The following is a 12563-nucleotide window of genomic DNA, read 5'->3' on the forward strand; positions in this document are numbered from 1 at the left end:
ATTAACAGTAGGTTGGGTAAAAAAATGTAAGCTGCTCTGTAGTAACAGCAAGAAAAAGAACAACGTCCCATCCCTGTTACCCGTTTTCCGAGCACGGGTGAGATGCCCGCACTTCTCTGCCACCCCTTTCTTCTGCCACGGGACAGGGCGGCCAGAAGAGCGAGCACCCGCAACGCCCAGAAAAGAGGCAGCAACCCCCCAACCAGCCCCTGCCCCACACCACCAGCCCCTGCCCCACATCCCCGACCTCAGGCTGCCCCGGCCCCGCCCCGCCCGGCCCGGCCCCACCGCCGCTCCCCCCCCCCGCTCCCCGCCCCTTCCGTCCGCCGAGGGCCATTTCAAGGGCACCTGCCGCAACGGGGTATTTTTCTAAAAGCCCCGTTTCGTGTTTTTTTTTAAATTATTTTATACATGGGTATATATAGTCCCTCATCGCTCCGACGCGTAGGGAGGGGAGGGTAGCGCCTGAACTGGCCGGGGGCAGTGGGGAAAGCACTTCCGGGTCGCCCCCTTCGGGCGTGGCCTCGCCGCCAAAAGGGGCGGAGCGCGCCGCCGCCATTTTGTGGAGAGAGCGCGGGGCCGGCAGCTGTCTCCTGTTTGCTTCAGTCTTGTCCGGAGGAGCCGCCGCCTGCCGCCATGCTCTCCGCCCGTGTGGCTGCCGCCCTCGCCCGGTCCCTGCCGCGGCAGGCCGGCGTGGTGAGCACACTCTCTTCTCCTTGGGGCGAGCGGGGGCGGGGGGGTGCAGGCGCCGCCGCCGCCGCCATCTTGGGGGCCGTGGTGACATTGATGGTCTGCGGCCTGTCGAGTTATGAGTCTGGGGAGGGACGTGGGGGGGCTCACTTCAGTGCTGGGTGACCGTGGGGCTCGACTGCCTGCTGAGGAGCGGGGGTGCCCTCGCTTGGGAGGTGAGAGGGACTAGGGGACCGCGTGTCCTTCCCCGGGGATGCGGATTGACACTGTTGGTGTTCAGGTTAATGTCTGTAAGCTGTTAGGTCCCGGTCAGGGTAAGGGCTTTGAGCTGCGAGGTTTTTCCCTGGTGGCATTTTTTTTTCCCCCCGTGTTGTGGGGAGAGCGAGGGTGCAAAGGTCTGTCAGGACCTGTTCCCAGCTGGTGTCCCTTGTGAAGGTGAATGGAGGAGAGGCCTGTCCAGGCTTTCAGAGAACTAGCATTAATGCTGCATGAGATTGCACATGGAGATTTCTTTGGCATGTAGGATTAGAATCTTTTGATGCATTCATTGTCACAGTTGTTTTTTTTCTTTTCTGCTATCATGTATGTTCTAGTCATACTTCAGAAATTGTGCAGTTAGATTTTCGTAGAAAGGCCAGCTCTTCGAAGATACAATCCTATTTCTCCCTTGTGCAGAACCATGAGGGAAGCACTGATTTCTTTATGACCCAAGCTTTTGATATTCAGCGCAAAGATTGCAGAGGAGAGGTAGTGTTGCTTTGGGAGTTGCTGCGATGCTGTGAGGGTGACATCAGTGCAATGCAGAAAAATGCAGCAAGTAATTTACAGTTATCTCCTTTACCATCTTTCCTTCCTTAGTAGTACTGGACTTGGTTCCATAACTACAACTTGTGAATGGCATCCTGTGAAGCTCAACTGAAAACTGAGACACATTAAATGTATAAGCTCATCATCAAAAAATTCAGTGTGTTATCTCTCAAAGTTCTTTTCAATGATTGAGGAAATCTACTGTTACTGAAACAATTATTTGTTTTAGATTTCCAGAAACACTCTGGGTGCAGCATTTGTTGCTACAAGAAACATCCATGCCTCCAAAACACGTTTTCAGAAAACTGGTGAGTCTGCAAAGATCTTCATATCGGAGTGCGGTTTAAGAAATTGCTCTATCAGACAAAAAGGAATTTGAATACAGAGTGTGATGAGGGGGGGCGTCAGTTGACAAAACACTTGAGGACATTTATGTACTGACAGTATTTAACAGTGAACTATCTGTTACACAGTCACATCCAGGAGACTTCACTTTAATAATTATTTGAATTATGCCCAAACCAAAGGAGTGGTCCTGTGTGAGTTGGCTTAAACAGCTTACCTGCTTCATGAGGATTCAATTCAGTCTTCAACTCCTGCAGAATTATTTGAAAAAAATGCCTCAGGTTGCAGTTCCTGTCTTACTTGTAATGGTATGAAGGAACGGATGACTTTCCCAGGCCTGCCTATGCTTGACCTTGTGTCCTTGAGCATAACTTTTTTTCCTGCCAGCATCTTGGTGTTTAGAGAAGGCAGCAGCACTGCATAGCTGTATTCTTGGTAATGGTTCATGTACAATTGTTGAAGTAGCTTAGGGTGATTAAAGGTATTATTAGGAAATAACAGTTTTACCGTGTTATTTACTGTTCCCTAGCTGAGGAAATAAAAAGTTGTTGGAGATATACTGCCAAACAAGTTTGAGGGAGATGAAGAATACATTTTTATAGCTTATCTTGAATAAATTTCTCCTTAAATATAATGAGTTCCTTTAAATTTATTTGGATCTTGGATTACAATTCAGTTGACAGGGTGTTTTGATGCCTCCAGTCTAAGGAGCATCTTCTCTGGAAGCAGAGCTAGCATGTCTGTTCTTTCTGAGCTAAGACTAGTTTTTTAAGCTAATTGCTCTCTAGGGGGAGAGATTGCTAATACTGTAGGACATAATGAAGGAAATTGGTAACTTAACAGCCATTAGTATTTTATAGAATCATAGGCTATCTTAGGTTGGAAGGGACCTTTCAAGGCCATCTAGTGCAACCCCCCTGCAGTGAGCAGGGACATCTTCAACTAGAGCAGGTTGCTCAGACCCCCGTCCAGCCTGACCTGGGATGTTTCCAGGGATGGGGCATCGACCACCTCTCTGGGCAACCTGGGCCAGGGTTTCACCACCCTCATTGTGAAAAACATTTTCCTTCTGTTTAGTCTGGATCTCCCCTCTTTTAGCTTAAAACCATTACCCCTTGTCCTATGGCAACAAGCCTTGCTAAAAAGTCTGTCCCCATCTTTCTCGTAAGCCCCCTTTCAGTCCTGGCAGCTGCAATAAGGTCTCCCCGGAGCCTTCTCTTCTTTGGGCTGAACAACCCCAACTCTCCCAGCCTGTCCTCTTAGGAGAGGTGTTCGAGCCCTCTGATGATTTTGGTGGCCCTCCTCTGGCCCCGTTCCAAGAGGTTCATGTCTCTCCTGTGCTGAGGGCTCCAGAGCTGATGCAGCACTGCAGGGGGGTCTCCCCAGAGCAGGGCAGAGGGGCAGAATCCCCTCCCTCGCTCTGCTGGCCCCGCTGCTTTGGATGCAGCCCAGGACACAGTTGGCCTTCTGAACTGGGAGCACACATTGCTGGCTTGTGTCCAGCTTTTCATCCCCCAGGACCCCCAAGTCCCTCTCGGCAGGGCTGCTCTCCATCCCTTCGTCCCCCAGCCTGTGCTGATACTGGGGGTTGCCCCAAACCCAGTGGCAGGACCCTGCACGTGGCCTTGTTGAACCTCATGAGGTTCACACAGGCCCATGCCTTGAGCTTGTCCAGGTCCCTCTGGATGGCATCCCGTCCCTCAGGTGTGTCAGCTGTACCACTCGGCGTGGTGTCATCTGTGAACCTGCTCAGGTTGTACTTGATCCTGGCTGTCTATGTCATGGATGAAGATACTAAAGAGTGCTGGCCCAGATGTGGACCCCTGAGGGACACCACTCATCATGGATCTCCATCTGGACATTAAGCCATTGACCACTCCCCTCTGGGTAGAACCATCTAAGCGATTCCTCAGCCACCCGACATGCCACCCATCAAATCCATCTCTCCCCAATTTAGAGAGAAGGATGTTATGGGGGACCATGTCAAAGGCCTTATGGAAGTCTAGATAGATGACATTGGTAGCTCTTCCCTTGTCTACCGATTTGATTGAAGCTGGCTCATAATGATGAGTTGACACTGCTTTTATTAGCTGTGAATACAGAGGCTGTTCCATCTTACGCATCCTATGTAAGGAAGTGTATTGCTTGCTAGACCTTGTGGCATACCTGAGAAAGGGTACCTTGACTTGTGAATTCAGGACAAGCTTACTGAATTTATACGGTGCCTTAATGTCCTAAATCTGGCTTGAAACATCTCTTTCCAGGTACTGCTGAGGTGTCCTCTATTCTTGAGGAACGTATTTTGGGAGCTGACACCTCTGCTGAACTTGAGGAGACAGGCCGTGTGCTCTCAATTGGTGATGGTATTGCCCGTGTGTATGGCCTAAGAAATGTCCAAGCAGAAGAAATGGTTGAATTCTCTTCTGGACTGAAGGTAAGCTTTCCCTAAAGCAGTTTGTTTAGCCTAGAAATCTAAAGATGACTTTTTTTAAGGAGAGCATGAGACTATGTTTGGAGGTACCCATATGCACCTTTTACAGACTTCATTGCAACTTTAATATGTAGTAACTAGTTGAAATACTTGCTGACTTCTTACAGTCCTAAGAGTAGACTAGAGTTAAAGAGCTGTCTGACTGTTCTGAGAGTACTGCAACAGCTCTTTGAGTATTTTTAATGACCTAACTCATCTTAGGCAGGGAAGAAGCCAGTGCTTTTCCCCTTGTCCAACTCCTAGGCAAGAGAAATGTTGTATTTGAACCCTGCTTATCTTTTCTGTTCTTTTTAGAGAGATAAATGACTAAATGCTAAACTGCTGCAAGTATAATTAGGCAGTAAGCTGAAGGCTTAGGCAGGTTCTCTAACCAGCGTGGAAGAACTTTCATGCATTGTACATAAAAGCAGAACATTGACTACTGTTACAAATAAGGTTGAGGTAGATTATGTTGGATATTCTACATTGTAGAATAATTACATCAGTATTAAACTGTCAAAGTGTTTGTAAATGTCGGTGTGGATTTTCTCAGGATAATGTCATCTTTGTCCTAGGGTATGTCGTTGAATTTGGAGCCCGACAATGTTGGTGTTGTCGTGTTTGGTAATGACAGACTGATCAAGGAAGGGGATGTTGTGAAGAGGACGGGTGCCATTGTGGATGTGCCAGTTGGGGAAGAGCTGCTGGGCCGTGTTGTAGATGCCCTGGGCAATCCCATTGATGGGAAGGTGAGTGTAACTAGGTGTTTACTATGTCTGCTTATATCTATGTGGTACAGACTGCAACAGGTTTTTTCCTTTCTTTTAAGGGTCCTATTTCATCTAAGACACGTAGAAGAGTTGGCTTAAAGGCTCCTGGGATCATTCCCCGAATCTCTGTGCGTGAACCTATGCAGACTGGTATTAAGGCTGTGGACAGCTTGGTGCCAATTGGTCGTGGTCAGCGTGAGCTGATCATTGGTGACAGGCAGACTGGGTAAGTTAAATACCCAAGCTAAAAATGTTTCCTTAAACAGAGACTTGAGTACAGTGTGCTCCGACGTACAAAGCTGAACACAGAACTGTGTAGAGGTTGGGAGAACTGTAGGCAGCTTAACTTACCAACTTCTGTGTTACATAGGAAAACTTCAATTGCAATTGACACAATAATCAACCAGAAACGATTTAATGATGGAACAGATGAGAAAAAGAAGCTGTACTGTATCTATGTTGCAATTGGTCAGAAGAGATCTACTGTTGCTCAACTGGTGAAGAGGCTCACTGATGCAGGTACAGATTTTTGAAGATGGTTGAGCCTGGCAACTAGTGACATCTTGTTCTCGTTATAATGCTGAATACTGCTATGACCTCTCCTAGCTGCAAGTATAGACAGAATTCTTTTCGTATTAGATATGAGAACTACTTTTCTGGTCAAGAAATCTTTTTAGCTATCTGGGGAAAAAAACCCCTCTTTTGCTGCATTGCATTAAAAGACTAGTATGAAGCTCCAAAACTGCTGAATTGCTTTTGGAGAAGTCACCTTCCATGTGTGGGGTTGGTTTTTTTTTAGCAGGTTCAGAGAGCTTCCACTTGGCAGTCAGGCAGGCCTGCTGACAAGCTATGGCCTACAAGTATTTATGGACTTGGCATTTGTTTCATATGTGTGCAAGTCAGTGTGAATGGCATTTGCAAGTTTAGTGGAGAGACTTTACTGCTAAAACATAGACTTTACAGCCCAAATGTAAGGGATTAAATGATAGCATCTTGTCAGAAACGGTGACCTCATTGACCAATATGTAACAGAGCCTGCAAGAGATCAGGCACCTTACCTCTTGCCTGCTGGTCAAGCAGTCATACCTAGCAGGAAAAGAAACACATTTTAAAGACAGTGATGTGTTTGGTGCTATGAAACAAAGGGTAGTATCTCCTTGCAGAAGCCAGGAGTTACTTCTAGAACCAAAATGTGTTTTAGTGAAAGTTTAAACTTCATTTTAAATGGGGAGGTTGTCTGCAGGTGTTAGAAGTTAGCTGCCGTGAACTTGCTCTTGAAACTTCTTGAGTTGGTTGAGCTAATGGACATGTTAATCTAGTATGGTGTTCTTTCCTTTAAGAATGTAGTGATGCTGCCTGGCCTTGCTTCAGCAACTAGTACTTCATAGGTGTATTGTATTTGCTGATGACAGGCATGATAAGATAATAGACTCACAGTGGTGTGTCTCCCCAATTCTTTCCAGATGCCATGAAGTACACTATTGTGGTGTCTGCCACAGCATCTGATGCAGCACCCCTTCAGTATCTGGCTCCCTATTCAGGCTGCTCCATGGGGGAGTACTTCAGAGACAATGGAAAACATGCATTAATCATCTATGATGACTTATCCAAACAGGTCAGGAAATACTGTTTTTAGGTCTCATAGTCTCGCATTGGTGTTTATAGTCATAAGATTACCTCAGGTGTAGAAATGCAAAGTTTTAAATGAGTTACTGAAGTCTGAAATGTTTCTTTATACCACGCAGGCTGTTGCCTATCGTCAAATGTCTCTGCTGCTGCGTCGTCCACCCGGTCGTGAAGCCTACCCAGGTGATGTGTTCTACCTGCACTCTCGCCTTCTGGAGAGAGCAGCCAAAATGAATGATTCCTTTGGAGGTGGCTCTCTGACTGCCTTGCCTGTCATTGAAACTCAGGCTGGTGATGTGTCTGCTTACATTCCAACCAATGTCATCTCCATTACTGATGGACAGGTAGGACTTCTTCACATGCCAGTACGTCTGTGTAACTTAACTGTCAGGTCTCTGAGGAGGCTCCCAGGCTTCTGACCAAGATAATAAAACAATTTTCTCCTACAGATTTTCTTGGAAACTGAGTTATTCTACAAAGGTATCCGCCCAGCCATCAATGTTGGTCTGTCTGTGTCCCGTGTAGGCTCTGCTGCTCAGACCAGGGCTATGAAGCAGGTAAGCATGAAACTGCTGCTCGTCCTCTTACTAGAGACCCATTTCACACTAAAGAGTTGTGAATAGAGAGGAAATAGAGCTTCGGATTCCGTAGCGTTATGAAATTTTATAAGAACAACAAACTTTGGGGATATCTTTGATATATCCATTGCCTGTTGAGAGAGGGTGGAGAAAGGAAGATAGAATCTGCATAAAGATGTAAGACTGATAACTTTCAGTATGCTGAACTGGGTACCGATCTAACTAGAAATAGAGAATGCTCTCTTAACCCCATGCTCCTTTTAATCCAGATCTGGAATGAGAGAGGTTTAATACCAGCTGTGCGCATTCTAGGGAGGAACTGCATGCTCATGTTAAAAGGCCAAATAGATTTTTAGAAATGCATATAGTCATCTGTCAGAACCTTGAGATTCACTTGACTGGTATGCAAGGCAAAGCTGACTTGTGACAAACTGTCATCTGAAGATAAACCTGCAAACTACTAAGCTCACTTAAAAACTGGTCAAACTCAGTCTGACCTGTATCTTGTGTTGCAGGTGGCAGGTACCATGAAGCTGGAATTGGCTCAGTATCGTGAAGTAGCTGCCTTTGCTCAGTTTGGGTCTGATCTGGATGCTGCCACACAACAGCTGCTGAACCGTGGTGTGCGTCTGACAGAGCTGCTCAAACAAGGGCAGTATGGTGAGTGTCTTGGACGTAACAAACCTGCATTTCCCATTAGCCTGTTACACTAACAGGGTTGGTCTCTGTGGCATTCTGTGGACACAGTAAATGCAGACATACTTGAAGCATATTGTATATGAGCAGTTGATCTTCAAAGAAGGACTCTGTAGTACTGACGTCTCCCGATGTAGGAGTTCCCAATGGCATGAATGCTTTCTTTTCTGCAGTTCCCATGGCTATTGAGGAACAGGTTGCAGTCATCTATGCTGGTGTAAGAGGTCACTTGGACAAGCTGGAGCCCAGCAAAATCACTAAATTTGAGAGTGCTTTCCTGGCTCATGTACTGAGCCAGCACCAGGCCCTCCTCTCTACGATCAGGTATGATGATTTATCTTGCTACATCCTAAGGATATTGACTTGATGGCTGGAGTGCAGGTAATGGTCACTGAAGTGTTAGTGTATCCTAGAACATCAGGCCTTAAGCTGCCTGTACCAGAACTGGTAGTTAAATCAGCCTTCCTACTGTCCCTGCAGTGCTGTCCAGAGCTCAGCTTCATGTCTAGTTTTTACTTAGGAAATCCAGCAGATTCTTAAAATGAACCTACTTGCATACTTCTCCTCTAATCTGGTATTGAAATCACCTAATCCAGTCAGTTCCCATATTTTTGACAGCTTTAAGCTGTTACAGTACTGTGGATTAAGTGCTGCTCACTGCTTTCCCAGCTGCTGAGCAGACTGTTGGGTTTTGAGTATTTCCATAGTCCTGTTGTGTAAACTGGTCCTCGCTGCTTGTGGTGCGAGTCAAATCGCATGCCTTCCATCTCAGGCACAGCGCTACAGAAGCCAGAGTCTTGTTGAACTACGTACAGTTATTTCAAATGTATTTGTTCACAAACGTTAGTTCTTAAACGGGGCTAAATTTTTGAGAAGGGATGTTATATTATTTTCAGTGTTACAGCTTCGTGTATCAAACAGAATAAATTCACTGCTAATTTCTCTAGAAATTGGGAGGTTCATTGTCAAGTTTTTCTTTGCCGTAGTCAGGGATTGACTATACATCTGTTTCTGTGTCAGAAGTTTTAACTAAACTCTTTCAACAGGACTGAAGGAAAGATCTCTGACCAGACAGAAGCTAAGTTGAAGGAAATAGTCACAAATTTCCTGGCTACTTTTGAGGCATAAACTCTTCACTGTTCAAACAGACCAGGCTGTTGTCGTGATCCCGTGCTCCAGCTCCATCAAAGACTTAAAAGTATGTGCGACTTGAATGTACAGATCTCAGTGAGAATAAAAGTTTCCGTGTAAAAAGGCTTATATATTCTCTTTGAAATTACTGCTATTTGAGCAGCACAGGCCTTTAAAACCAGAGAGTTAAACTCCTGTGGACACAGGCTTGCTAAGGAAACTCAGAAAAATCAGGTGATTATCTCTTGGGTGGATCAGTCCCCATACAAGAACGAGTAGGGATAGCAGTTGGATTCTGTGGCTGAGACTGCAGTTCCTATCGTGAGAGAGCTGAGGGTCGCTCTTGCAGTCTTTGCCCTTTCCACTAGACAGCTGATCTCGGAGAAGGGCAAACAACTGGGGAAGGGCTTCACGCTGTGTAACTAGCTGTACCTCACAGTATTCTTGAAGAGTCTGCTGCTGTGACAGAGTATTTTGTAGAGCTGCTGTGTAACCCATCCTCCTTGTGCCTGGCTTTTAGAAGGTGGATTCTCAGAACTGACTGTACTTGTGTCTCGGGGCAGTTGCACATTTAGCTGTTAGAGTAGTAATGCCTGGAGATGTAAATGCCACCATTCTCTGTAGTTCTCTCCAGTTCTGTCAGTAAACTGCAGTTGTTAATGCTTTGACAGGAGGTTATATACCAGAGCATCTCTTTTATTCCCTGAGTGACTGCGTGCTACATGAGGCAACAGATTTCCCAGAATGGGAAACATTCACAGAATCGTTTGGGTTGGAAGGGACACTTAGAGGCCATCTAGTCCAAACCTCCTGCTGTGAGCAGGGACATATGCAACTAGAGCAGGTTGCCCAGAGCCCGGTCCAGCCTGACCTGGGATGTTCCCAGGGGTGGGGCATCTACACCTGGGCAACCTGGGCCAGGGTTTTACCTCCCTCCGTGTGAAAAATATCTTCCTTGGCTCTAGTCTGAATCTCCCCTCTTTTAGTTTAAAACCGTCACCCTTTGTCCTATGGCAACAGGCCCTGCTAAAAAGCCTGTCCCCATCTTTCTCCTAAGCCCCTCTCAGCCCTGGCAGCTGCAGTAAGGTCTCCCCAGAGCCTTCTCTGCTCCAGGCTGAACCCCCCAGCTCTCCCAGCCTGTCCTCCCAGCAGAGGGGTTCCAGCCCTCGGAGCGTTGCTGGGGCCTCCTCTGGCCCCGCTCCAGCAGGTCCATGTCTCTCCTGTGCCGAGGGCTCCAGAGCTGGACGCAGCCCTGCAGGGGGGTCTCCCCAGAGCAGGGCAGAGGGGCAGAATCCCCTCCCTCGCCCTGCTGGCCACGTGGCTTTGGGGGCAGCCCAGGACATGGTTAGCCGCCTGAGCTGGGAGTGCACATTACCAGCTCGTGTCCAGCTTTTCATCCCCCAGGACCCCCAAGTCCCTCTCGGCAGGGCTGCTCTCCATCCCTTCGTCCCCCAGCCTGGGCTGATACTGGGGGTTGCCCCAACCCAGGGGCGGGACCCTGCACGTGGCCTTGTTGAACCTCATGAGGTTCACACAGGCCCATGCCTTGAGCTTGTCCAGGTCCCTCTGGATGGCATCCCGTCCCTCAGGTGTGTCAGCCACACCACTCGGCTTGGTGCCATCTGTGAACCTGCTGAGGGTGCCCTCGGTCCCACTGTCTGTGTCATGGATGAAGATATTAAGAGTACTGGCTCAGGTGTGGATCTCTGAGGGACACCACTCATCATGGATCTCCATCTGGACATTAAGCCATTGACCACTACCCTCTGGGTGTGACCATCTAGCCAATTCCTCATCCACCCATCAAATCCGTATCTCTCCAAGTGTCAGACAGCTTTCTGGGAGGAGCTGGGATGTTGGAATAGTGCTGTGCTCACGGAGGACGGCTTCCTGTGGAGTTCCTTTTGTCTTTCAGAGTCTCGTTTGTTCTACACACAGCTCCAGCACAGGTACCTGGGAAGCTTCAACAGGTATGGAAATAACCGTGGTGGAGCCTCCTTGCTCTGGCTGCCCTACATCACTTCTCTCTTCCAGGACAGCTTTTACAGCTTGCTACTCTGCTCTTGCCCAGTGACTAAACCGCAGTCACTTGTTGGTGTTGCCATGTCATGTTTTACTTACGTGCTGCTGTAGTTGGAAAGCATCAAGCTCCAAAATTGCATGGAGATACGTTTGTTTCTGGTAACATAAATATTCCAAAGTTCTGATTTCTGCCTGTTGCTGCTGTGACTTAGGAAGGTGATAATTTCCTCATTAAAGCACCGTGTGGTCCATAAGTCTGGTCAGATGGAAGGGCAGAGGGGCCGGTTTTGAGGGATCAGGCAGGAGTCCCCAGAGGTGCTGTGGGGTGGTGCCGGGAAGCAGAGAAATAGCGAGTGGGTGGTGATGGTGTGGATTCATGGTGAGGGTTTGTTGTCCTCTTCTGTTGGGAGTGTGCAGAGGGTCATCCCACTAAATCGACTGAAAGGCTGATTCGGCAAATCATAGAAAGATCCCAGAAACACGCAGCTGGGGCGCGGTGTCCTCTGACATGTAACTGCCAGCGCTGCCGTAACGCCCGCTCCCTGTGCAGGCCACGCCAAAGCTGTGATGTGCGGCTTTTGCTGCGGGGCTGCTGATGACTGTTGCGTACGCAGCCCTGAACTGCCGTGCCTTGATCCACGCTGGTCTGTCCTGCTCGCTTTGGGTCTCAACCCCCCTTGGGCTTATCTGCCTGTCCTAAAGCACGCCCTTCCAGTGCAGTCAGATCAGACAGAAATCTTGGAAATTTATTCCCGGATTCACACATTGGAGCTATTTGTGTGCTTGCAGCTTGGCAGATTGCACCATGGCTGACATGTTCAGGTGAGGTTGTTAAAACCTCTTTGAAGCCTTGACTGAACCCTTTCAGATCTGAAACGCAGATGTGATGCTACCCCTGCTGCCGGGGCAGCCATGAACAGTGAAAGAAAAATCCATGCAAACTTGTTCAGTATAAACCTCAGAAATGTTTGCCAAGTGGCAGTGGCCTCAGGTCACTTACTTAAGTGGAGAATGCCTTTTTTTATATTCCTGGACTGTTTTAGCTGTCCCTGTGTCAAAGCAGAGGCAGCAGGCTAGGGCAGTGGGTATGATTAAGGCTTTCTGGCACCAGTGTCCTCTCTCATCTGCTTTCATGGTTTTTAAGAACAGCTCAGAGGTCGTTCACCCAGCCTCTCATCTCGGGCCGTGGCCCCTAATCAACTAAGGATAAGAACAGGACGTGTATGGTGAAGCCTTCCCAAAATACTCCATCAACCTCTGCCCAAGCCAGGTGGGGAAGGTGCAGCTGCCGGCCCTGATACTTGCCCTCCACTTCATGTTTCCTTTGTAAAAAAGTGGGGGTCAATCAGATTTGGCCGTCACCAGTGGGTTTCTCCCTGTGGTGCAGTGACACTGTGTCTTCCACCCCTGCCCATCTCATAGAGTCAC

General features: G+C 47.9%; 1 protein-coding gene across 2 annotated transcripts; it reads left to right on the forward strand.

Moving 5' to 3' along the window:
- The first annotated feature begins 248 nt into the window (after positions 1-248).
- Positions 249-9205, forward strand: LOC309415085 (ATP synthase subunit alpha, mitochondrial). Of its 2 annotated transcripts, none has more exons than XM_082012499.1 (12): positions 249-696; positions 1727-1805; positions 4107-4276; positions 4888-5061; positions 5142-5308; positions 5453-5601; positions 6546-6697; positions 6828-7052; positions 7158-7265; positions 7802-7946; positions 8156-8306; positions 9029-9205. In XM_082012499.1, the coding sequence occupies exons 1-12, from the start codon at positions 637-639 to the stop codon at positions 9108-9110; spliced, it is 1662 nt and encodes a 553-aa protein (XP_081868625.1). In that variant the 5' UTR covers positions 249-636; the 3' UTR covers positions 9111-9205. The 2 variants fall into 2 exon arrangements, with proteins under 2 accessions (XP_081868625.1, XP_081868626.1); XM_082012500.1 differs by having other exon boundaries at positions 4888-4995.
- Positions 9206-12563: the final 3358 nt, after the last annotated feature.

This window comes from Phaethon aethereus (genome assembly GCF_964289735.1).
Source record: "Phaethon aethereus genome assembly, chromosome: W".
Classification (NCBI taxonomy): Eukaryota; Metazoa; Chordata; class Aves; order Phaethontiformes; family Phaethontidae; genus Phaethon; species Phaethon aethereus.